This window comes from Tenrec ecaudatus, chromosome 3, assembly GCF_050624435.1.
Source record: "Tenrec ecaudatus isolate mTenEca1 chromosome 3, mTenEca1.hap1, whole genome shotgun sequence".
Classification (NCBI taxonomy): domain Eukaryota; kingdom Metazoa; phylum Chordata; class Mammalia; order Afrosoricida; family Tenrecidae; genus Tenrec; species Tenrec ecaudatus.
This window is the reverse complement of record NC_134532.1, coordinates 219,585,153-219,608,498: the sequence shown is the minus strand read 5'-3', so window position 1 is coordinate 219,608,498 and position 23,346 is coordinate 219,585,153. Positions and strand designations below refer to the sequence as shown.

At 60.2% G+C, this 23,346-nt stretch overlaps 1 protein-coding gene across 1 annotated transcript; it reads right to left on the bottom strand.

The window, feature by feature from the left end:
* Nucleotides 1–611: 611 nt before the first annotated feature.
* Nucleotides 612–4,063, bottom strand: HMX1 (H6 family homeobox 1). Its single transcript, XM_075545043.1, has 2 exons — nucleotides 3,697–4,063; nucleotides 612–1,252 (listed from the first exon to the last, which is right to left on the bottom strand). The coding sequence occupies exons 1-2, from the start codon at nucleotides 4,061–4,063 to the stop codon at nucleotides 612–614; spliced, it is 1,008 nt and encodes a 335-aa protein (XP_075401158.1).
* Between the last annotated feature and the right edge of the window lie 19,283 nt (nucleotides 4,064–23,346).

Below are 23,346 nucleotides of genomic sequence, written 5' to 3'. Positions count from 1 at the left end.
CTGCTCCCAGGCATCAGAGAGCCCCAGAGGGGGACTGAGTGGGGGGCAGGTAGGGTTCCCCCAAAGTTAAGGGTCGGCTCCAGTGAACAGAAAACATCGGAAACTGTCCAGAAAATGTCCCTTTTTATTCCATACGCAAATAAGTAGATTCATTAAAAAAACCAACAACGAAGAAAGTTTTTGCTGGGTGGGTATGGGGGTCGAATCCCATCTTAGGAGACCCCACCTGTCCTCACTCTTGGTGCCCTTCGTCGAGTCCCAGGGAAAGGGCGCTGGCTCTCTCCAAGGCCATTCTGGGGGAGCTGCAGCCGAGGTGCCTTGCCATCAGCCCAGGTCCCCAGAAGGATGTCTGGTGTTGGGGGGCAGCCTGGAGCAGGAGCGTCCTCCAAGCCTGTACCGCCTGCGTGGTGTGTTGGCGGGTGCCCGGATCCGGGGAGCATTCCAGGGACTCAGGGCCACCATCCTCTGGGCCGTGCGCCCCTCCCTGCAGGGGTCCAAACGGCTTTGTTCCAGTCCCCGGGGAAAGGGGGACGCGCAGGCATCTCGCTTACACTGGCAGAGCTCCGACCGGCCTGTGCCGCGCGCGCCGCAGAGAGCCGGTCCACGGCCGCTCACACCAGGCCGGGCATCTGCGCCCGAAGGAAAGACACGGAGGAAGCGGCGGGAAAGGCGGCCAGCGGGTAGGCCAGGGCACCAGAGAAGCCAAGCAGTGGCGGGGGCGGCGCGGGCGCGGCGGGCGCGAGCGAGAAGGGCAGCGCGGCGGCGGGCGGTGCGGCGGCCGGGGGACTCTCGTGGTACAACACGGGCACGCGGACCAAGCGCTGCGCGCCAGGCGGGGACAGGCTGGCCGCCTCCAGCTCCGCCGCCAGCTGCCGCTTCCACTTGTTGCGGCGGTTCTGGAACCAGATCTTCACCTGTGTCTCGGTGAGCTGCAGCGAGGCGGCCAGGCCCGCGCGCTCCGCGCTGCTCAGGTAGCGCTTCAGGTCGAAGGTGGACTCCAGCTGGAAGACCTGGCTGCGCGAGAAGACAGTGCGAGTTTTTTTCTTGCGGCCGCCGCCGCTGCCTCCGGCACGGACTGCCCCTGCCACCCCGGCGGCGGGCGCCTCCGCCAGCTCAACGGCTGCCTCCTCCGTGCCCGCCGCCGCCGGGCCCCGCACCACCAGTTCCGCCGACTCCCGCTGCGAGCCCCGCTGCCAGACGCCTTCGGCACGGCCTGCCTCCTCGCTCGCCTCTGGAGAGTCCCGGTCGCTGGCTGCAGGAGAGAGAAGGGCACATGGGTTGGTGTTGGGGTGGAGGGGCGCTGATCTCCAGAGCACTCCGCCGCAAGGCCAGGCGCCTCCTACGGTGTTAGCCACAGGCAGGGGCTGAGGAAGATGGGCCCGCACAGCCGTGAGCAGGGGGCCCATGGAGGGCAGACACCCTGGCGATGAAGTCAGAGGCTGGGGCACAGGTTTGGGTGCGGAAGAACCAGGGGTTCACTCCAGCACGGCTGACCTCCTCACCCCACTTGCACCCAAATACACACCTGCACCAGGAAGCCGAGGAGGACCTTGACCCAGAGAGAGGAGAGGGAGAAGGCAGGAAAGAGACCAGAGGGATTCCACAGGCTCAAAGAACAAAGATGGGGCTTCCTGACCCCTGGCTCCCAGGAAAAACAGAATCTCTTGTGAGGACAAGAGAAGGGTTTCCTTCAGGAGAGATGGATGCACTGGGAGCCAGGTACAGAAACCCACCCAGCACATTAGCCCCTCAGCCCCACTACTGGCTGTCAACCCTGCCCCCACCCCCAGCCAAGCCAGGTCCCCAGCCCCAGGGGTCAAGACCTGCAGGGTCCTCCCTCAAGCCTTCATGGAAGCACAGCCCTGACTCTAGCAGGAAGAGGGCTAGCACAGGCAGACCCCACCCCTACACACACACACACACACACACACACACACACACACACACACCCCTCCATCCCAGTGACCCTGCTGGTCCATCTTTCACTCACACAGACTCACTCCTGGGCCTGTAAGCTCAACATCTCCGGAAGGAAGTGTAGCTTCATCCCCAGCAGCCCTTCTAAGGAACACACAACAACGAGCTAGGCCTCTGCCCTCACCCCACACACCCCACACCTCCACCATGCTCTGCCCAGGAGCTTTGGGGTACAGATGGGGGTCCATAGGAAACCCTAAGCCTATGCACCAGCCCCTAAACTGGTCTTGGCAGGGAGGTGCCCAGGGCTGGCTTCAGAAGACCCTACTTCAGGAGTAGGGGGGGACTTGGCCCAGCCTGCTATTGATACTGCTGATGATCATGGAGCGTACCCATCATTGTCCATCAGCCGACCAGGACCTGACTGACCTGTGTCCAGAGGACAAGCCCTGACAGGTGGGGTGGAAACTCAGAGGCCAGCAAGGAGTGAATGGTCCACAGACAGTGTGTCTGCATGGATGGGTCAAACCGTCAGTGAGTGTTCAGATGGACTCTTGGTGTGACCACAAAGGGGTCAGACACCAGCTTGACCTAAGCCCACCACTCCTCAAGTCCCCAAACACATGGCAGCATGACATAAAGTCACAGCTTCTTCAAGCTCTGGCAGACAGCCCCGGAAACCCGCATCCCACGAAATAAGACAGTGGGTGGACACCGCCTGTAGGGTTGGTTGGGTAGACCCCAGGGCTAAGCGGGGGACATCCCCACCCCAAAAGGAAGGGTTCTTTCCAGAAGCACAGAGATCCCCTGGTTGGGTTTAAGGGAAGCTGTGGGGACCCTGAGAAAGCTCACAGGAAGCAGAGGTGCTAGACTCTCTGGGTGTGGATGCTGAGACCACACATGCAGAAATCTCTGTGGATGGGTATGTGTATCAAGCCCCACACCAGGGAGGACCACCTGCTCCCTGGGTGGGGGCCCACGCAGGATTTCCAGGAGCTGGAAGCAGCCATTGCTGGCTTCAGAGATAGAGGTGGGGTGGAGGCTGGTCAGTGGAAATGCTTCCCTGGCCTCTTGCCTCCTTACAGAGGTCCCCCAGTCAAGGACAGGTCCCTAAGTGGGGGAGGCAGTAACCCTGAGGGAGGGGCAGGATCAGGTGCCCACAGGCACCAACCAAAGGGGTGCTAGAGTCTTGGGGGCCCCAGCTGCCTACCCAGACCTCAGCAGGGAACAAAGGCCCGGGGGCGGGGCAGAGGGGGAAGAGAGGGGTTGGTCCTGGAGGCTCCCAAACTGTTCCCTTCCGAGGACCAGGAGGGGACCCAGACACTGGTCACACAAGGGGCACAGAGTCTGGGGCTCCACTGTGTGGGGGAAAAGCCCCCTCCCCAGAAGCTCCCTCCTCAGCTCAGGACAGGGCACCCCTCCTGGCATCTCCTTCTGTTTATCCGAGTTGGCTCTTTCTCCTTCTTCTTTCTCTTCTTCCCAACTCCCCCCTAACTACGTTGCCATCCTCTCATTTTCTCTCCTCTCCCCTCCACACCATGTCCTTCTAAGGTCTCTCTCTCAATAATTCTCTACAGCCCCCGCCCTCTGGCAGAGCAACCCAGACCTCAGAGAAAACAGCTGCTGGCCGTGGTCGTGTGTCTGTCCCAAAGAGGGGGACTCTGCACGGGGCGACAGTGGCTTCGCGAGACTCAGAGCCCGCTAAACGGAAGAGGTCACTCCAAGAACGCTCGAGCAAAACGAGGCCCACCGCGCGGCCCACCAAGCGCCCGCACTCACTGTCAGGGCTGAGGCCGCCTCCGTAGCCGCCGTGCGCCCGCGGGAACCAGCGCGGTGCGCCGCCGCCGCCTCCTAGGGCGAAGGGTGGCCCGGGGCCAGGGGGTGGACGGGGCCCGAGGCCCAGCGCCCCTGGGCCGAGTAGGGCGCGGGCCCGCGCCTCCCCGCCCGGTCCGATGCGCAGCTGTCTCCGCCGGGGCAGCCGCTGCCGCCGCGCCTGCTCTTCGTCCGGCTCCTCCGGGTACTCGTCGTCGCCCTCCAGGTCCGCGCGTCCCGCGCCCTTGGCCTCGGCCGCCAACAGGTTCTCGATGAGGAAGGAGGAGGCGCGGGCCGGAGTGGCGCGGCCCGGCTCGGTCAGCTCGTCCGGCATCGCGCCGCTGGCCGGCCCGCCCGGCTCCCCTGCGCGCGAGGCTGGAGCCGGCCTGGAGCGCTCGCTGCGCGGCGTCGGGCCCCGCGGGCAGGCGGCGCACGGCACTGGCCGAGTGCTCCGCGCTCTCGCTCGCCGCCGGGTCGCCGCTCTGGTCGCCCGCCAGGCGCGGGGGCTCAGGGGGAGGGTGGGAGGAAGGGAGGGAGGGGCTGGTCGCGGGGCGGGGCCGCCAGCACCGCCTGCGGACGCCCAGCGGACCCGAACGCCAGCGCCGTGACGGACCGGCCGCGCGGCCGGGGGCCGGGTGGGCCCGGGATGCCCCTCGTGATCCCTTCCCCGGGACGCGCCACCCTCTCGAGTGGGGCGGGGCCTTGCGCCGCGGCGCCTCATTGGTTGAGGAGGTTGCTATTAGCTGCTGCGGGCCGAGGGTCGCGCCGCGCGCGCGCGGGGGGTCAAGGCTTAGGGGTGAGACAGCACGAGTGAGCGCGCGAGCTCGGAGGGCGCGCGAAGGCCCGAGAGCTGCAGAGAGCTGGGCAGAGGTCTGCCCAGGGCGGTCGTTGCCTGGCTGTTAACAAACGGGGTGTCTTTTTAAAATGGGTCAGGGGCCCGGGGCAGGGGGGTGGGGCATTTCCACAGATCTGCATGGAGGACAAACGCTTCGCTGGCCTGACGCAGCGTGGTAGAAGTCTGGCTCGCCAGCGCAGTCTCTGTGCGCAAAGGTGCCAGCCCACCGCGGCGGGCCGGAGCTGTCGCCGCGGGATGAGAGCAAGCGGGGCCTCTTTCCCCGGAGGAGGTCCAAACCTCAGGAGAGCTAGTAAGATTCCCCCGTCTCCGCTGCTATGTCCGCCGGGGTTGGCTGAGGGACAGGCCCTATCCCAGTTTGCGCCTCCACTCCCTCTCCCCCCACCCCCGCCCCGGCTTCCTTTCTGAGGCAAGCGGCCTCAGTTCCCCGCATCCACCCACCCTCGGCTCCGTGACCACTAGGGAGAAACCGTCTGATCGCCGCCCCTTGGAAAGGTGACGCCGAGTCACCGGGTCGCAGGTCGGACAGCAGTGGGAGCCCTGGGCTTCAGCGGACAGGGGCCTACACGCCCACAACTCCAGCCTCAATGCCACCTGGAGCTCAAGCTCTCGGGGGCGGCTGCAGGCCCAGGCCTCTCACTGCGCGTAATCTCCGCGACCGCCCCGCTGGAGGCATCGTCACCCCCATTTTCCGGATGGAGAAGGGGCTCAGGTAAGTGGCGAGGCAGGCCTCAGACGCCTGGGCCTGCGACGCGGAGGTGAAGACTCTGAGCCTTCAGGGGCGTGGCCCCAATCCCGCGTACCGCGGCCCTGGCTCCCAGAGCATGTTCCTTTCCATGCAGCCGCTGGGGAAAGCCTCTCCAGTGCCCCGTGCCACGCGACTTCCAAGGGCTGGCTGCGTCACCATTTCCTCGCTTGCGAGGGGGGTCACTCCAGGTGGTCTTCGCTGCCGGACCCTACGTGGGAAGGACAGAGCTCCAGCCTCAGACACTGCACCAAGTCTGGCTCTGCGCGCCACAGGCTGCGCGACCACGGGCGGGGAGAGGGCTCTGGGCGCCTTTTTTCTGCTCTGTGCGGAGGCGGAGCGGCACGCGAGCGCGCACTAACTGCTTCCTACATAGCTGCTGGGGAGCCCCGGTGGCGCAGTGGTCACGCGCTTGAATACTAACTGCAAGACTAGGCTTTGCCCCCATAGTTGGCCTCACATGGAAAGTGCACAACCTTGGGGGAGTGGCTGCCGCTGCCCTACAGCGTCCCCTCCACCCACAGTACCCAATGGTCCCACTCTGGCCTTCCTTGCACTCACTGGGCCTCACTGTCAACAGCCTGGGGACCCAGGAACACTGTGGGCCTCCAGCCTGGGGCAGCCAGCAGGCTCCCCCTTCCCACTGTGAAGATGAGGACCCTGGGTGTTGATCAGCTAGTGAGCCCAGGCCATTCCTGGGCCTCTGGGTCTGAGAGGAGCAGATTCCCAGCCAGGGGAAGGTCTTGAACAAAATGCTCACTGGGAGAAGCACTAACCAGGGCTCACACGTTTGAATTCAAAAGGGAAACTGAGGCCAGAACAGGAAGTGGGGGACAGGTAGGGAGTGTGAGCAGGCCTGGAACCCCCCCTCCCTCTGGGCACCCCCCCTTATTTGGGTCCTTGCTCTTGAACTTCCACTGGTGAAGTTCTCCTACCCCTTACTCCCAGGTATTCACTGCCAGCTATCTCCCCCGCCAACTATGAAGGCACCTCCTCTCCCTCCTGGTCAGTCCAGGTCTATCGCTGGGGCAGAGGCTGTCTGGAGCAGAGGGGCACTGCCAGGCTCCTGTGCCAGCCCTCACTGCTCTGGGGGAAGGGCTTAACACTGGCTACTCAAAGGCTGTGGTGCCTGGGGAGGGAATGGGACCAGGAGGTGGGACCTCATCTAGGAGAGTGGCCCTCTTCTTTCTGGGAGGTGCAGGGGTGTGACCCAGAGCTGCTGCTCCCAACCCTAGGGATGGATGAGAGAGTCTGGGTGGGGGTGGGCTAGGGTGGATGGTCCCAGGGGAGACAGTCTGAAGGCACCACTCCCTGGTGCCCCCAGGCCGCCATCTCCGGGGGTGACAACCATGGGCGGGGCTGTGTCACATTCTCCTGGGTGGAGTCCTAGAACTAGACCCTCAAGGCAGGCCCAGGGTGGCCCCAGGAGTGACCTTTCAGTGTGGCCACCCTGAGCAGTGTCTTGGGTGCTCTTGGGCCCAGGTCACCTTCTGATGCTAGGCAGGATCTGGGAGGAGAGGGGTGCCCCTAACTCCAGAAAAGTGGAGCCTTAAAAAGCCGGTCATTTCATCATCTCTGGGTGTCCCCACTGCCAAGCCTCTTCTGTGCATCCTACCTCCCGGCCAGCGGTCACCAAGCCCGTCACTTCTCTCTGTCCATGACCCTCCCTTCCCAGGGTTAGCAGACCACTACCCAACTCCCCTGCAGGTGATCCTGAAGGTGCACAGCCACCTCTCTCAGGACCCCAGGCGGCACAGTGGGTAATACAGTGCCTCAAACCCACCAGCCCTGCTTGCGTCTCCCATCAGGATGGCCTCTGGGGCCTGATGGGGGCAGTTCTACTTTGTCCTGCTGGAATCAACATGACCTCAGGGGTAGATGTGGTCATTATTGTACCTCATTACTGCTGTGCCCCCTCGAATCTACTGTGGGCAAGGTTGGTAGACACAGACTCCCCTCTAGGCCCTGGGTGATTAATTAACCAAAAGGACCCCAAGAGCATGGTCAGGGCCAGGGGGCGGCACCCAACAGCACCTTCCTTTGGGGTCATTTTAGAGGATATCGATTCCAAGTGAATGTTTCATCACCCCTTTGCTCCTCTATCCCTCTCCCCAGTCTCTCTTGTCTTGTCCCCATCCCCCAGCCCCCTGGGTTCTGTACCTCACACCACACCTGCCTCCCTCTGGCCTGGAGTCACCTTCAGAAATATTTGGGAGTTCTGTCCATCCTGACAGAGACCCCCCCCCCCCGGAGGTGGAGGTTATCGTGCTTGGCTGCTGAAAGGTGGGGCGCTTGGCCCTCCCAGAGGCACTTTGAGGAAAGGTCTGCCCACCACTGTCCAAAAGAGCAGCCACGGAAAACTGGAGGCTCAGTTCTGCGGTGACACCCACACACAGGCTGTCACGGCGGAGGGCCAACTCACAACCAAGGCGCATTTAAAGCTTTGTCACCCACCAGGACAAGTCTAAGAGCACTCCTTCCTTTCCTAACTATGCACAGGAACCCTGGGTGTGCGGCAGTTAGGTGCTGACAGGAAGATCCCCCAGCGGCTCTGAGGGGAAGACTCACTGGGCAGCTTGCCCCCACAGAGAATTTAGTCTGAAAGCTCCCAGCCCCTGGGGTGGGAGCAGTTCTGCCTAGGAGGTTACTCTGAGTCTGAGGAATGGCACATTTCCATGACAGTATTCAGCTGCCAGGGCAGGGGTGCAAACACCCCAGGACTCACTGCATGCAACAAAGAACTAACTAAGCTCAGGGGTCCATGTTTGGGCAGGATACAGTGGTGGGGGTGGGGCTCCCTCCAGGTTGTCCCTGGTCCCCCTCTGGGCAAAGGGCTTGGAGGCTGGGGGTTGGATTCACCGACCTCATTCACTGGGTTATCTGGTGGGCAGTGCTAGCTGCCAGCTGTGGGATAGGGGGGTGGGCTCTCTGGATGGCTTCTTTACAGCGTAGCCTCTCAGGAATAGCATTTTGGGGGGAGAGCCAGGGGCATCCTAGCTGGAGCTGACCTGGGCGGGTTCCCTTTGTCTGAAACCCTGTTGGGGTCACTGACACAGCACTGGTCACTGTCCAGAGTTGGCAACCAAGTGGAGGGGGGGAGCCAGCTGCCCACCTCACCAGGCAGGGCCAGGTGGAGAAACCCAAGGAGGGACCTTGGGGACACCCAGCACCACCCCCAGACATACCTCCAGAAAGGCTGCCTGGCCTTCTGGTCAGTACTGGGTCTCTCTGACTGCTGTGTCTTGGAAGGTTGCAAAGGGGCCAAGAGGGCTGTGGGACCAAAGGCAGGGAGGTGACCAGGGACAGTAGGAAGGAGGAGCGGGGAGGGGACTTGAGAAAGAGGTGTCACTTCTGTGTCCAACCCCAACCTGGAAGGAACATGACCTTGGCCCTGCAGAGGGCTGTGTCCCAGCCATTGATCTTAGGGGATGGGCCAGGCAGCTGGGGTGACCCTGGGGACACTGACAGTGACCTGACCCTCTTGGTTTCTGTCCCTGGGGGCTTCTGGGGCCAAGAAGAAGGGCAGGCACCCTCTCCTGTTCGTGTCAACGGCTCCACTGGAGACAACCTGGCAGCTATTGGATGCCACAGTTTCCTCCCAGCCCCCCGCCCTTGACTAGGCTTAACGATCTGAGCCCATGTGCCTCAGTGGCCCCATCTGTCAGTTGGCCCCAGGGCATCCAGGTGCCTGCAGGAGTGGGATGGAGAGAGCAGTCCTTCCTTGGGAACAAGCTAGCAAGTTGAGTTAGTCAATATTAAAAATACTTGCTCTGAAAGTGATCAAATGTCTATAGATGATTTGGGGCTGCCTTTTGGGGGTAGCACCAACCCCCTTCTCCTGGACACTTTCTTGAAACATTGAAGACCCCCCCCCCCCTTTCCTAAACGTTTACTGGCGCCTCCCTGGCCTTCCCTGAGGCCCAGAAGCTGGCAGGAAGAGGGGGGCCAGGGAGGGGAGGGAGAAGTGGAAGGGGGTGGAGGAAGGGGGGTGGGAAGAAAGGAGGAGGAGGCGCAAGGGAAACCAAGGTGGGGTCCACTGGACAATCTCAAGGGATCCCTCTCCTTGGCTCCTGCTCACAAAGGTCTGAATCCCAGGGAGGTGGTGCGGGATCATTTGCGTGGACTCCCCCTCCTCTCCCCGGCGCATGCTGGGGAAGGGTCTCAAGGTTCAAATCGGAATGGGCTCCCTGCCGAAGCAGTGGCTCCATGCGGACAGCTCTGGGCTTCCCTCTGCCTGGACCCAGCTCGCCAGCCCTGCCCCCTTCCTGAACCCCCTCGCTGGCTCTCCCTCTGCCCACCAGCCCTCACTGCCCAGGTTCAGCTGCTCCCCACCCCCAGCAACCAGGCTCCCCAATTGTACTATACTGGTGGTGAGTGGGCCCGCATCCCCCCTCACCCCTCCCTCAGGTAGACTGGAAAGCTGAGGCATGGGGTCTTCCTGGAGATAGTGAACTCGGAGGCGGGGACTCGTGGGTTGCCCCCCCCTGTCCCGCGCTGAGAACCCTGCCCCCACAGCTAAGGCAAGGCTCTGTTGTAGGCTGGCCAGAGGTTCGAGGCGCTGACCTCGGGCGGGGTTCGTACCCCCTCACCCCGTCCTGGCAGCTCCAAGCCGTGGTCACTTTAAGAGTGGGGGCCGGCGGTCTGGTTTTAATAGGCGCGCACCTTGTGGGGGGGAAACCTCGGCGTCCATGCCGGCGGATTCCTGCCAGAAGCGATCCCAGTCACTGGGGAATCTCAGGCCTCGCAGGCCGCTGGACCCTGATTGGAAGTGACTGGGGCGGGGAGACGAGGCGGGAACAAAGGGCCGTCGGACTCTGAGCTGCGGGCCCCAGGGGCAGGTTCGGGCCACGCGTTGGGGGTGCGTCCGCGGGGCTGCGACTGGCACCAGATCTTGGTCGGGCCTGAGAGGCCATCTTGCCCCCATGCGGGGTGCCCGCCGGGTGGCTGGGATGGGAGTCCGCCCCTCACCCTTCCAGGTCCCTAAAAGGTAGCCAGAGTGCCCCGCGACTGAATGCCGGCCCCCTCCCCCCGCCCCGGGCTGGGCCTTCACACGTGTGATTGCATTTCACGCTCAAACCCCCACAAAGCCTGGTGGATTTGTGGTCGCAAAAGGCTGGGATCACCTGACCGCACGCCCGCTGGGGGCGGGGCGGAGGGGGCAGGAGGGGCCCTCAGCCACTCTCAGACCCCCGGAATGGGGGTGAGTGACCAATCCGGAGACACCTGGGAGACAGGGGGTGGGCCTGCATCTCCAAGGTGAAGGTCATTGGAAGAGGTGCTGCCTTGCTTAATTAAAGCCATGGGGAGGGAGGGGGTCCTCAAAGCAGCACTTGGCCCGAGGTGGGGGTGGGTATCTGTGGCCTCAGAGTTCCAAGGTGGTGGAAAGTGGGGAGCTGAGAGGGGGCCCAGGTTCCCAGGCTGAGGGACAATGGTGGTGGGCAGAGGGGCTGCCCAGGCCAAGAGCTAGCTAATGCACAGTGGATGCATGCAGGGACTGTCCAGTGGATGTCACCCCTGCCCCACCCCTCCATCAGCACTGGGGGTCATAGACCCAGCCCTGTAGCCAGCCCTCAGACCTCCACATCCGTATTTGATGGAGGGGACCTCAAAGGAGGGAGCAAGTGAGCACTCACACAGGTCAAGGGGGGCAGTGCCTCCATCCTGCTGCCATCTCTGGGGAATCTTCCTTTCTACCACCCAGTGAGCCAGCCAGCAAGCAGGCAGGTGGGCGCTCCAACCCCATACATAACACACACTCAGCCAGAGAACCCACAAAGAACCACAACTACACAGACAGCCCGGCTACAGGCTTGGAGTCTCCCAACCGGGACTCAGCTAACACCTGACATCCAGGCAACTCACACCCCACATACATCAGGCCACACCTGTCCACACCACATACACACTCCCAATTCACCCACACACAGCCACATCAGTCCACGACCCTCCACACACGAGTTCACACCCCAGTTACACCACCACACAATCACATCAGTCCACGCTCCTCTACACACAAGCACTCCCCCTACTTACACAGCCACATAAGGCCACATCTGTCCACATATGAATACGCACATCCACACACCCACACTCACATAAGTACACAACCCCCACAGGTGAGTACACAAGTCCATGCACAACCACATGTGGTCACACCAGTGCACTTTCATCCTGGCACAGGTACACCCCACACATCATCCACACAAGCATTCATTTAAGTCACACCCTCCACAGAACACACACACACCCTGTAGGAGCAGTTAGATTCTATGTCAACTTGAATGTGTGTGAATCTGTAGGGGTGTATGTGCTGTCGGTTGTCAATCAAGTGGTAGCCTGAAAACACCTCCTTGGTGGGCGTGGCCTTCTGTATAAGAGTGAGAGACATTGGGACCAACTGGGTCTCAGACCCTTCGTCTTCCTCTTCACTGGGATATCACTGGGACTCTGCCTGCCCACATGGGGCCACCTACAACCTACAGCACACACACAGCCTCACAGACTCCAGCACACAGCCCCACAGCCTACAGCACACACACAGCCCCACAGCCTACAGCACAGACATCCCCACTGCTTACAGCACAGACATCCCCACAGCCTACAGCACAGACATCTCCACAGCCTACAGCACACACACAGCCCACAGCACACACAGCCTACAGCACACAGCCCCACAGCCTACAGCACAGATATCCCCACAGCCTACAGCACACACACAGCCTACAGCACACACAGCCTACAGCACACACACAGCCTACAGCACACACAGCCTACAGCACACACACAGCCTACAGCACACACAGCCTACAGCACACACACAGCCAACAGTACACAGAGTCTACAGCCCACACACAGCCTACAGCACACACACAGCCTACAGCACACACAGCCTACAGCACACACACAGCCCCACAGCACACACACAGCATACAGCACACACAGCCTACAGTACACAGAGCCTACAGCACACACACAGCCTACAGCACACACACAGCCTACAGCACACACGCAGCCTACAGCACACACACAACTTACAGCAAACACAGCCTACAGCACACACAGCCTACAGCACACAAACAGCCTACAGCAAACACACACCCCAACAGCACACACACAGCCTACCGCACACACAGCCTACAGCACACACAGCCTACAGCACACACAAAGCCTACAGCACACACACAGCCTACAGCACACACAGCCTACAGCACACACACAGCCCCACAGCACACACACAGCATACAGCACACACAGCCTACAGCACACACAGCCTACAGGAAACACACAGCCTACAGCACACACACAGCCTACAGCACACACACAACTTACAGCAAACACAGCCTACAGCACACACACAGCCTACAGCACACACAGCCTACAGCACACACAGCCTACAGCACACACACAGCCCCACAGCCTACAGCACACACACAGCCCACAGCCTACAGCATACACACAGCCTACAGCACACACAGCCTACAGCACACACAGCCTACAGCACACACAGCCTACAGCACACACAGCCTACAGCACACACAGCATACAGCACACATACAGCCTACAGCACACACAGCCTACAGCACACACAGCCTACAGCACACACACAGCCCCACAGCACACACACAGCATACAGCACACACAGCCTACAGCACACACACAGCCAACAGTACACAGAGCCTACAGCACACACACAGCCTACAGCACACAGAGCCTACAGAACACACACAGCCTAAAGCACACACACAGCCCCACAGCACACACACAGCATACAGCACACACACACAACTTACAGCAAACAAAGCCTACAGCACACATACAGCCTACAGCACACATACAGCCTACAGCACACACAGCCTACAGCACACACAGCCTACAGGAAACACACAGGCTACAGCACACACACAGCCTACAGCACACACACAACTTACAGCAAACACAGCCTACAGCACACACAGCCTACAGCACACACAGCCTACAGCACACACACAGCCTACAGCACACACAACCTACAGCACACAGAGCCTACAGAACACACAGCCTACATCACACACAGCCTACAGCACACACACAGCCTAGAGCACACATACAGCCTACAGCACACAAACAGCCTACAGCACACACAGCCTACAGCACACACAGCCTACAGGAAACACACAGCCCCACAGCACACACACAGCCTACAGCACACACACAGCCCCACAGCCTACAGCACACACAGCCTACAGCATACACACAGCCTACAGCACACATACAGCCCCACAGCACACACACAGCCTACAGCACACACACAGCCTACAGCACACACAGCCTACAGCACACATACAGCCTACAGCACACACACAGCCTACAGCACCCACACAGTCTACAGCACACACAGCCTACAGCACACACACAGCCTACAGCACACATACAGTCTACAGCACACAGCCTACAGCACACACACAGCCTACAGCACACACAGCCTACAGCACACACACAGCCTACAGCACACATACAGTCTACAGCACACAGCCTACAGCACACACAGCCTACAGCACACACACAGCCTACAGCACACACAGCATACAGCATACACAGCCTACAGCACACACAGCCTACAGCACACACACAGCCTACAGCACACACAGCCTACAGCACACACACAGCCCCACAGCACACACACAGCCTATAGCACACACAGCCTACAGCACACACACAGCCCCACAGCCTACTGCACACACACAGCCTATAGCACACACAGCCACAGCACTCACAGCCTACAGCACACAGCCTACAGCACACATACAGCCTACAGCACACACACAGCTTACAGCACACACACAGCCTACAGCACACACACAGCCTACAGCACACACAGCCTATAGCACACATACAGCCTACAGCACACACACAGCCTACAGCACACACAGCCTGCAGCACACACACAGCCTACAGCACACATACAGTCTACAGCACACAGCCTACAGCACACACAGCCTACAGCACACACAGAACCCCACAGCCCACACAGCCTACAGCACACACACAGTCTACAGCACACACAGCCTACAGCACACACAGCCTACAGCACACACAGCCTACAGCACACATACAGCCTACAGCACACACAGCCTACAGCACACACAGCCTACAGCACACACAGCCTATAGCACACACACAGCCTACAGCACACACACAGCCTACAGCACACACAGCCTACAGCACACACACAGCCTACAGCACACACAGCCTACAGCACACACAGCCTACAGCACACACACAGCCTACAGCACACAGCCTACAACACACACAGCCTACAGCACATACAGCCTACAGCACACACACAGCCCCACAGCAAGCTGTGATCTCTGCAGTTGCCTCCCCTGTCTAGGAAAGACAGTCGGGGGGAAGGGGGATCGTAGGAGAACAGATCCACGTGAACTTTGGTGTGTGCGAGGAACGTGGAACACACCACAGAGGCACCAGAATGCTCCTCAGCTGCAAGGATGGCGACGGAGGGTCACTGGCAAGAGGGGCAGAGAAGACAGCTGCCTTAACCAAGAGTCTGGAGGAGACCCAGACCCAGAAGGAGCTTGCAGGGGCTCAGCACTGTTTCTGACCTGCATGTGGGGTGAGGTCCCATGGCTCAGAGCCCACAGCAGCATGCCTACACATACCAGTGCTTACCAGGTACAAGGGGGATGGAAGAGGGACTCAGTGTGTTCTTCTCCCCTCCCTCCCCGGGGGTCCCCAGAGACCCAGCAGTTCCCCCCCCCCATTCCTTTTCTTGATGACTGTCAGGTCTCTGGACTGGGATTACTCCAGATGGCGGGGACTCATGTCCATTTACGGGGAACCTGCAGGTGTTTTCTCAGGAGCTGGCGCTGCTGCTTCTCTCGGGGAGAGTGTCATTCCCAGCAGGATAGGTGGGGGTCGGGCCAAGTGCAGGCATGCCTGGTGACCCCACCCTCACCTGTGCCTTTCCCCTCTCTAGTTGACAAGTCGATGGTTTGGGGCAACTGAACCCCCCTTTGCAACAGTGGACACGCACTGCATGTCTGGGTCCTGTGTTGGGGTTCCTCACAGCATTTCAAACTCTTTCCAAATGCTGGGGTGCCCTGCAAGCCTATCCCCAAGAAGGACAGCTAGAGTGCTCCTTAGAGGCCAGGAGGGCAAGGCGGTCCCCCATACTCTGGGCGTACTGTCAGCAGGGACCAGTCCCTGGAGGAGGACATCATGCCTGGTAAGGTGGACACTGTGGCAGTGGCCGTGGGCTCACACGTAGCTGGGATAGTGAGGGAGGTACAGGGCCGGCCAGTGCTTCACCCCACTGTGTCTGGCGTCACCGTGAGTCGGAGTCCACTCGGCCATCCCTCGTGACAACACAGAGCTCTCCAGTCTGGTGTCACCGGAGCTCTAGGCACTGGGAGCCAAGCCGTGTGTGCGGCTCCTTGATCACGTTGTCAGCTTGTGTGTGTGTGGGGGGGGGAGTATGCACATGTACACATGTGTACTCGTGGGTATATGTATATTTACATGTAGGTATATATGTGTTTGCATGCGTTTATGGGTCTGAGGCATGTATCTGTGCATCTCTATCTGTGTGTGTGTGTTTGCGTATGTGTCTGAGTACTTTTGGGGGGCGGGGAAGATAGACCCATTGGCATAAATGTCGCTCCAGCCTCCCGACTGTGGGTCCTGAAGAGACTGACTGGCACTGCCCCCCCCCCCCGCTGACTTTATCCCATGGGGGAGGACAGACAGCCTGCAGCCTGGGCGAGGAGCACTGCACGTGGAGCCCTGTGGTGGTGGCAGACGCATGGGCTTCACACTCCCCACCGAGGGTTCTAAACACCCACTCCTTCCTTGTGCTCCTGGACCTGCAGGGCACCAGCCTCACCCCACGGCCAGCTGCAAATCATAGTGCTGCCTCTGGGGTGCAGGGCAGCATCCTGTATCCCGTCACCACTTGGGGCTGGCCCCCAGACCAGTGAGTGGCTCAGAGGTCCATGGACAGGTGCTCCTGGTCCTCCCAGGGTGGGTGAGGACAGGCTGGGTGGACACCATGCACCTGCCCCTGGTGGCACTGCCCCATTTCCATGTCTTGTGGCCCCCAGGAGACAGCCGTGCCTGGAGGGGATGGTGGGGAGCAGGATGATAGGTTCCTTCCCCTAGAACTCAAGCTATGACACATGACTCTGTCTGGGGGTGTCTTTTATGCAGACAGGCACGCCCACTCCTTCCCACTGCAGCTGAGCCTCCCGGAGGCACCCTGCAGCCTGGCGGGCACAGCCCCAATGTCCTTCCCCTTCATCTCTCCCCCTTCCAAGTACCCCAGGAGGAGCGTCTGGCCCCTGGGCAGTGGGCCACCAGCCATCCTATGCCCAAGATGGAGGCCACTAGGTGCAGCCGGCAGTCTACACCCGTGGGTAGGACAGGAGCCGAGTCTGAGGGCCCACACTGTCCTGTGTCTGAACTGAAGGCTCCTGGATGGAACAGGGGACCCACACCTCTTAACTGGACTAGATCAGAGCCCAGCCCTGGAAAACACCAGGATCCATTCTTGTCGTTCTTGTCCATTTCCACATGCACAGTTCTAGGGCTGGGCAGGGCCAGCTGAAACACAACAGCTTTTGGGGCCTGCGCTGTCTGGGCCACAGAACCACACACTTGCTGCCCGACTGAACTGGACTTGTCCACTTGGGTCTTTAGAAGTGAATGGTCCCCACTGGAGGGGGCTCTGGTACCTTCTTCTTATCCCAAGGGCGCCACCTGCAGGTGGCCTGTGGCATGGACGTGAGGTGACAACATTCTGTGCTAGTGTCTCCTCAAGCCCCCTGGTCCCACATCCCACGTGGCTCCCAGGGGAAGTCTCTGGCCTGCTGCGGGGGGGGGGGGTCTTCCCTGGGGTGGAACCGACTCTCAAAATCACAGGCGGGTGCATCTCTAGCATGACCGGAACAGACAGCCTCATCTTCTTCCTGTGAAGCAGCTTGTGGGTTTGAACAGTCGACCTTGGGTTAGCAGGTCAACACATAACCACTATGCCACTGCACTTCCTTGCACCACCAAGGTAGAGCTGCCCCCTGTGAGTTCACGAGCAGAAAGCCTCCTCTTTCTCCCACAGAGGAGGTTGTGAACCGCTGACCTCGTGGTTAGTATCCTGGCGCATAACCCCTCGAATCGCCAGAAACTCCGGTGGGGGCAAGCCTCCTCTGCACACACGGGGTCACCGCCACCAGAACTTGCCTTGGAGAAACTGGAAACAGCTGTCTTTACAGAAGCAGAACCCCAGGACTTTCTTCCTCGGTACCACTGGGTCCCCCTGGGGCCAGGTAGTGGTTTGAACTCCCAACCTTTGGGTTAGTGACTGTGGTAGTTATATAATAATTTGTCAATTTGAGAAGAGTAAGAGTGAAGGGTGGAGTCTAGCCTGTCAATCAGGTCACAGCCAAAGAGGCCTCTGTGTGGGCATGACCTTCTCCTGAGGATCCTGAGCACTCCAGTATTCCTCCTTGGAGGTGGGAGTCTCTCTCTCTCTCTCTCTCTCTCTCTCTCTCTCTCTCTCTCTCTCTCTGTGCTGACTCCATACAAAACATCCCTGTGGAGAAGACACTTGGAGAGAGGATGATGAAGCCAGACCTCTGGAGCCGGAGAAGCTGAGTGGAGACCCCTGCCAGTACTGAGATGCTTACAATGCCACTGGATCCACAAGACTTCTCACCCACTGGCCTGTGATCCTCCTGCATTCGGCAGCATTGCATGTGTTTCGTGAGTCTGGAGAAGACTTTCTAGATTGGTATTGGACATATGGGCGAATATCGGACTTATGGACTTGATCTGGACTGGGCTGGGATGTTTTCTCAATATTCAATTGCTCTTGTTTATAAAGCTTTCTTACACATATATGAGTGTCTATGAATTTTGTTTCTCTAGTCCACCCAGACTAACACAGTGACCGCCTATAACTTACTTCACCACTCAGGGACCTGATGGCTACACAGCGGAGGGGGCCCACTGCCCTCTGTCTCAGAGTGAGCAGATAGGACTGAGTGGAACTTCCATGTGGCTTTCTGAGGCTGTAACTCTACAGGACACACGAGCCTCAGAGCAGCTCTGGGTTTGAACCACTGACCTTTCACTTAGCAGCCACATGCTTAAGCAGGGGGTGATATTGCTGTCTGCCCAGCTTCTGGAGACTCGCAGGCTCCCCTCCCCAGTCCCCCAGGCCTGCGTTTTCCGGCTGTGAATGGAACTGTGTGCATGGTACCTGCTGACCTTGTCAGATAGACATCCAATTGTCAACTGCAAGGCAAGTGGGTCCACCCCACCCAACAGTGCAGAACTGGGGGTGCGGAGGGGACCTGAACCCACGAGGGTGGTTCTGCACCATGACTGGTGGGTGAGCATGGTCCCTCCACCCCAAAAACTTTTAAGCTAAAGTGTCCCCATTGCCAAAGCAGGCTTGCCTTCAAGAGTCCAGCCGCCACACCTCACCTGTCCCCTAAGGGCTCTATGCCAGTACTTCATACAAAAGGCCACAGGGGCGCAGTGCCCAGACAGGTGTCTGTCTCCATCCCATAGGCCAGGGTAGGACCAAGTGTCCGGGAGGGTTTCCACGGCTGTCAATATCCTGGAAGTTGACTGCTTCCTCTCGCTCTCTGGTAGCTTCAGTTTGCAGCCTGGCACTTAGCCCACGGCGCCACCAGGGGATGTATGATACGGAACTCTGCCCCCTCTCCCCGCAGCCCTATCTTCAGAACAGGCGAGCCCCTAGAATCCAGAAAAGGCAGAGCAGCTCCGTGGGTCTGTCCCACCATCAGGCCGCACTGCAGGGCGCCTGGTGTGCGGCTGATGCTTCAGAAGTGCCTTGCCCGGACTTTCTGCCAGCTCACCGGAGTGAACCTACCACCTTTCGCTGGGCAGCCCTGCTCCACCGAGAGCCCAGTCCACTTTCTGGGCTGCTGGAGCAGCCCTCTCCTGAGCCCCGCCCTCCCCACGCGCATGTGCCCTGTCCTCCAACGGAGGCCCAAGAGGCAGGGGCCAGAAGGCACCCAGCAGTCAGTTGGTAGTTCAGGGGCCAGAGGCGTAGGCCCACACGCCCCTCCATGGGGGGAAGGGGACACAGGGATCCTGCCCCTCAGCTGTGGCTATACTGACAACGCAGGTTCAAACGCAGGTTCTTGGAGACACCCAACATGCTGAGTTACACCAATGAATCAGGGCCTTGCTCAGACACCCGCTCTCTGTCGCCCAGTGCACCCAAGCCAGAGAGCTTCAGGCATGGGCCCTGGGGCGACGGACTACAGCTGCTGTGAGTCTTAGGGTCCTGGTTGGGAAAAGGCGACAATAACAGAATGGAAATAGTCACAAGGGGACAAGAGTCATGACATGACCCCTGCCCCTTCTTCCGCCAATCCATGAGGTCCTGGGCCACTCCAGGCTGCTGGGATGTTGGCTCCCCAGGTGCCCCCAAAGGCAGCAGAAGCCACCTAGCGTTGGGGTAAGTGCAGGGACACAGAACCCCACCCCTTCCAGAACCTTCTTCTGAGAGGCAGGAGTGGAGGGTGTCCGTGAAGCAAAGCCATCAACAAACGCAAACACCACTCCAGTTCACCTACAGGCAAACTCAAGCCTGTCCAGGAAGCGGGGAGGCCCAGGGCAGCAGCTCGAGTCACTTCCCGCGCGGTCCCCTCGTGCGCTCAGACGAGGAGGGACCAACACAGGCCTTGCCCCTGTGACTTTCCCTGGACACCACACCAATCCGAGCAAAGCCGCTGGAAGGGTGGGGAGGCGGGGGTCGCTGGGAAGTATGCCAACCAGGCAGCGCAGGCCACGCCCACGGAGCGCACCAGGCGCGACCCGGCGGCCTGGCTCCGCCTCCCCAGGCGAGGTCACGCCCTCCCGGACGCGGCGCCAACCGCGAGCTGCTGTTCCCCTCCGGGTCGGTCGAACTCCGTGCTCCGAGGGGCTCGGCTGGAGTCCTGGGATGGGGGGAGGTATTTGGCTCAGTCGCCCCTGCGGCCACGCGGGGGAGGACCCAGCGTCTGGCTGGAGGGCGCCCCCTCCGAGCGCCGCCCCGTCCCCAGGCCGGAGCGAGGGGGTTGGTGGGGCTGGGGTCGGGGTGCCGCGAGCCCAATGGAGAGTGTTTTAAAGAGTTGCACCAAAGACCCAGGCGCCGGCTCCGGGCCTCGGGCTCCCACTCCCCGCCTCCCGTGGGTTCTGTTTGGGTGTGGGGGTGCGTGCACCCGGCTCACCGCAGCCTACACCCCGCGGAGAAACGGGGTGCTGAGGACGCGATAAACGCAGCGCGGACGCAGTGCGGACAGACACGGGCTAGCCTTCCCGGGCCTCTACGGTGTTGGCACGAGCCGCCCAGCGCCGCGCAGCGCCCCTCGCCCGACTGCCACAGCGGGGCGGGGAGGACGCGCGAGCTCCCAGAGCTCGGGAGCGGGGAGACCTGGGCCCCAGCGACCCGGGATCAGGGTTTGGGGACCTAGCTAGCCGGCCCTACACCACACGCTGCCCGCGCTCTCAAATGTAGGTGTAGTCTTTGCTCACGGCTTCCCCCCGCCCCCGTGCCTTCAGCACCCCAACACACCTGCGGCACCCCGAGACATACACCGCCATCAGCACCCGTGCCCTGGTGGCATCTCAGCGCGTCCTGCCAGGGCCCCACTCTGCCAAAGCCTTGGGCCAGTCTGCTTGCCCCGCACCCTGTTCAGGGGACCCTAGGGACAGATGGCCCCTGGGCACAAGAACTCCCTCCCCTCCCCCTAGGACTCAGCGGGGGTTATAGCCTCACCCCCAAAGCCGGTGGCGCCAGGACTACCCAGCATCCGCCACACACACCCCCTCCCATACCGCCCCTCACAGCGTCTGTTGGTTTAACCTTTCTGAAGGCCTGCTGACCCAGAGCAGGAGAGGGCCAGCCAGGCTGCCAAGTCTGGGTTCAGGGGGGCCGGGAGGGGGCCACAGGTCAAGCACCTCCCCATTTCCTAGAGACTCTGATACAGGTGGCCCATCCTGGGGCTCCAAGGGGCCTGGGGCAAAATAAAGCCCTCTGTCAAGCACGGGGAAGCCCTTGGAAGAAAGATCTGCTGTCTGAGCCCTTATGAGGGACGCACAGCCCCAGGCCCCTGGGATCCCCAGCGGGAGGGCAGTGGGTTTGGTAGCTACAGAAAGCAGAGGAGGGGAAGGAAGGGGGACCAGATCACGATGAAATGATCCATGATCTGCACATAACACACACACCCCCAGTCCCTCCCAGATGAACAACAGAAACCACAGGGGAAGGGAGACAGCAGGGAGTGTAAGATATGAAAATAGTAGTAATTTATGATTTATCAAGGGGCTGAGGGGGGGGGGAGGAGAGGAGGGAGGGGAAAAAAGAGGAGCCATGCCAAGGGCTTAAGTAGAAAGAAAATGTTTTGAAAAGGATGAGGGCAACATATGTTCAAATGTGCTTGATCCAATGGGTGGATGGGTGGTTATAAGAGATGTAAGAGCCCCCAATAAAATGATCTTTTAATAAAAATGCAGAGAGCCCCTTGTTAGAAACTGTCAAGGAGAGGGTTCATACTCTCTTTAAGGCACTGACCAGTCTGGACCGTCTGCCCTTCCTCCCTTCCTCCTCAGCCTCAGGACCTCACCCACCCTGCCCTGTGTCTGGACCCCCACCCCCACACCACCCCGCCAGCCCCAGGGCGAGGTCTCCTGCAGAATGGGGTGGTGCTCCCAGGAAGGCCCACCAGGCATGCGTAAAACCAGTTGCTGTGTGGGCAGCAGGTCCTAGTGGCTGAGTCCTGGGGCCTAGACTGTTCTGCGGAGTCTGGGGGACCCGCCAGCATCTGAGTTCAGAGGGGGGCTGTCCTGGCAAGGAGACCTTCGTGGGGCCTGGTTGGCAGGGCCAGGTGCTCAGGAAGGCATGTGAATTTAAAAGCCGGTTCTGAGATGGCTGAGAGCCTGGGCAGAGAGGGGTGTGGACCATGCTGGAGGTCATAAAAGGTGCGGGGAGACAGTGGGGTCCCCAAGAGTGCTGCTTCCAAGGCCTTTCTGGGTGTCTGCAGGACACCTGTACTGAGCTTGGATGCAGTTGCCCGTTCACCCCACAGCCGCTGCCAAGTCACCGAGTGATTTATGCTCATGACTGCTCATTACAGGAACCGGTGCTGTCTGGCCGTGGTGTTGGTGAAAAGTATAGACTAGAAGTATGGACTAGACCCTGGGCTGTGGATGAGGTGGGAGTGGACATGGTGGGGGATGAGGTGGGCAGTGGATGAGGTGGTGGACATGGTAGACAGTGAGCAGAGGTCCTGACATGGAGAGAGTTGGGTTTGCACCCTAGCTCTGTCCCTCCATAGCTGGTGATGCCGACTTCAACCTGTGAACCAGGTGAGCAGTGGATAAGGTCCCAGAAGCAGGCACTGATCTAGCAGCTCACTGCTGATGGTATTATTGATCAGGGCTGATTGGTATTGCTCAGGGCTCATGGTATGGATCAGGGCTGATAGGGAATGATGGGTGTTGACTGACATTACTCAGTATTGATCAGGGCCGGTCAGTAATGATGTGTATTGACTGGTGCTTGTTGGTATTGATCGGTGCGGGTCAGTAATGGGGTGTGTGTGTGTCAGTTAGTAATGATAGGTGTTGACTGGCGTTGCTCAGTATTGATCAGTGCGGTCGGTAATGGTGGGTGGGTGTTGATCGGTGCTGATCATTATTGATCGTTCATGCACCTCACACCAGTTCTTGTGTCCTCAGTCCCCAGGGGGCGGTGGCTCCTGCTGCTCATCTGTGGAGGCCAAGAAGCAATCAGAAGCCTCGTAGTAGGTAAGGGCAGAGGCTGCTGGAGCCCAGGCTGGATCTCACCTGTTTGGGTGAGGGATGTTGGGTCTGGGCTGGCCTGGTGGTGGTGGCTCCCTGCAGTGAAGCGTCAGCTTCTGCCACTGGTGGTTCCATTGCGCCCCCCCCCCACAACCTTGGGGGTGCTTTCCCAGGGTTGGGAGGTGCCAGAACTCCTTCTGGGCAGGTACTG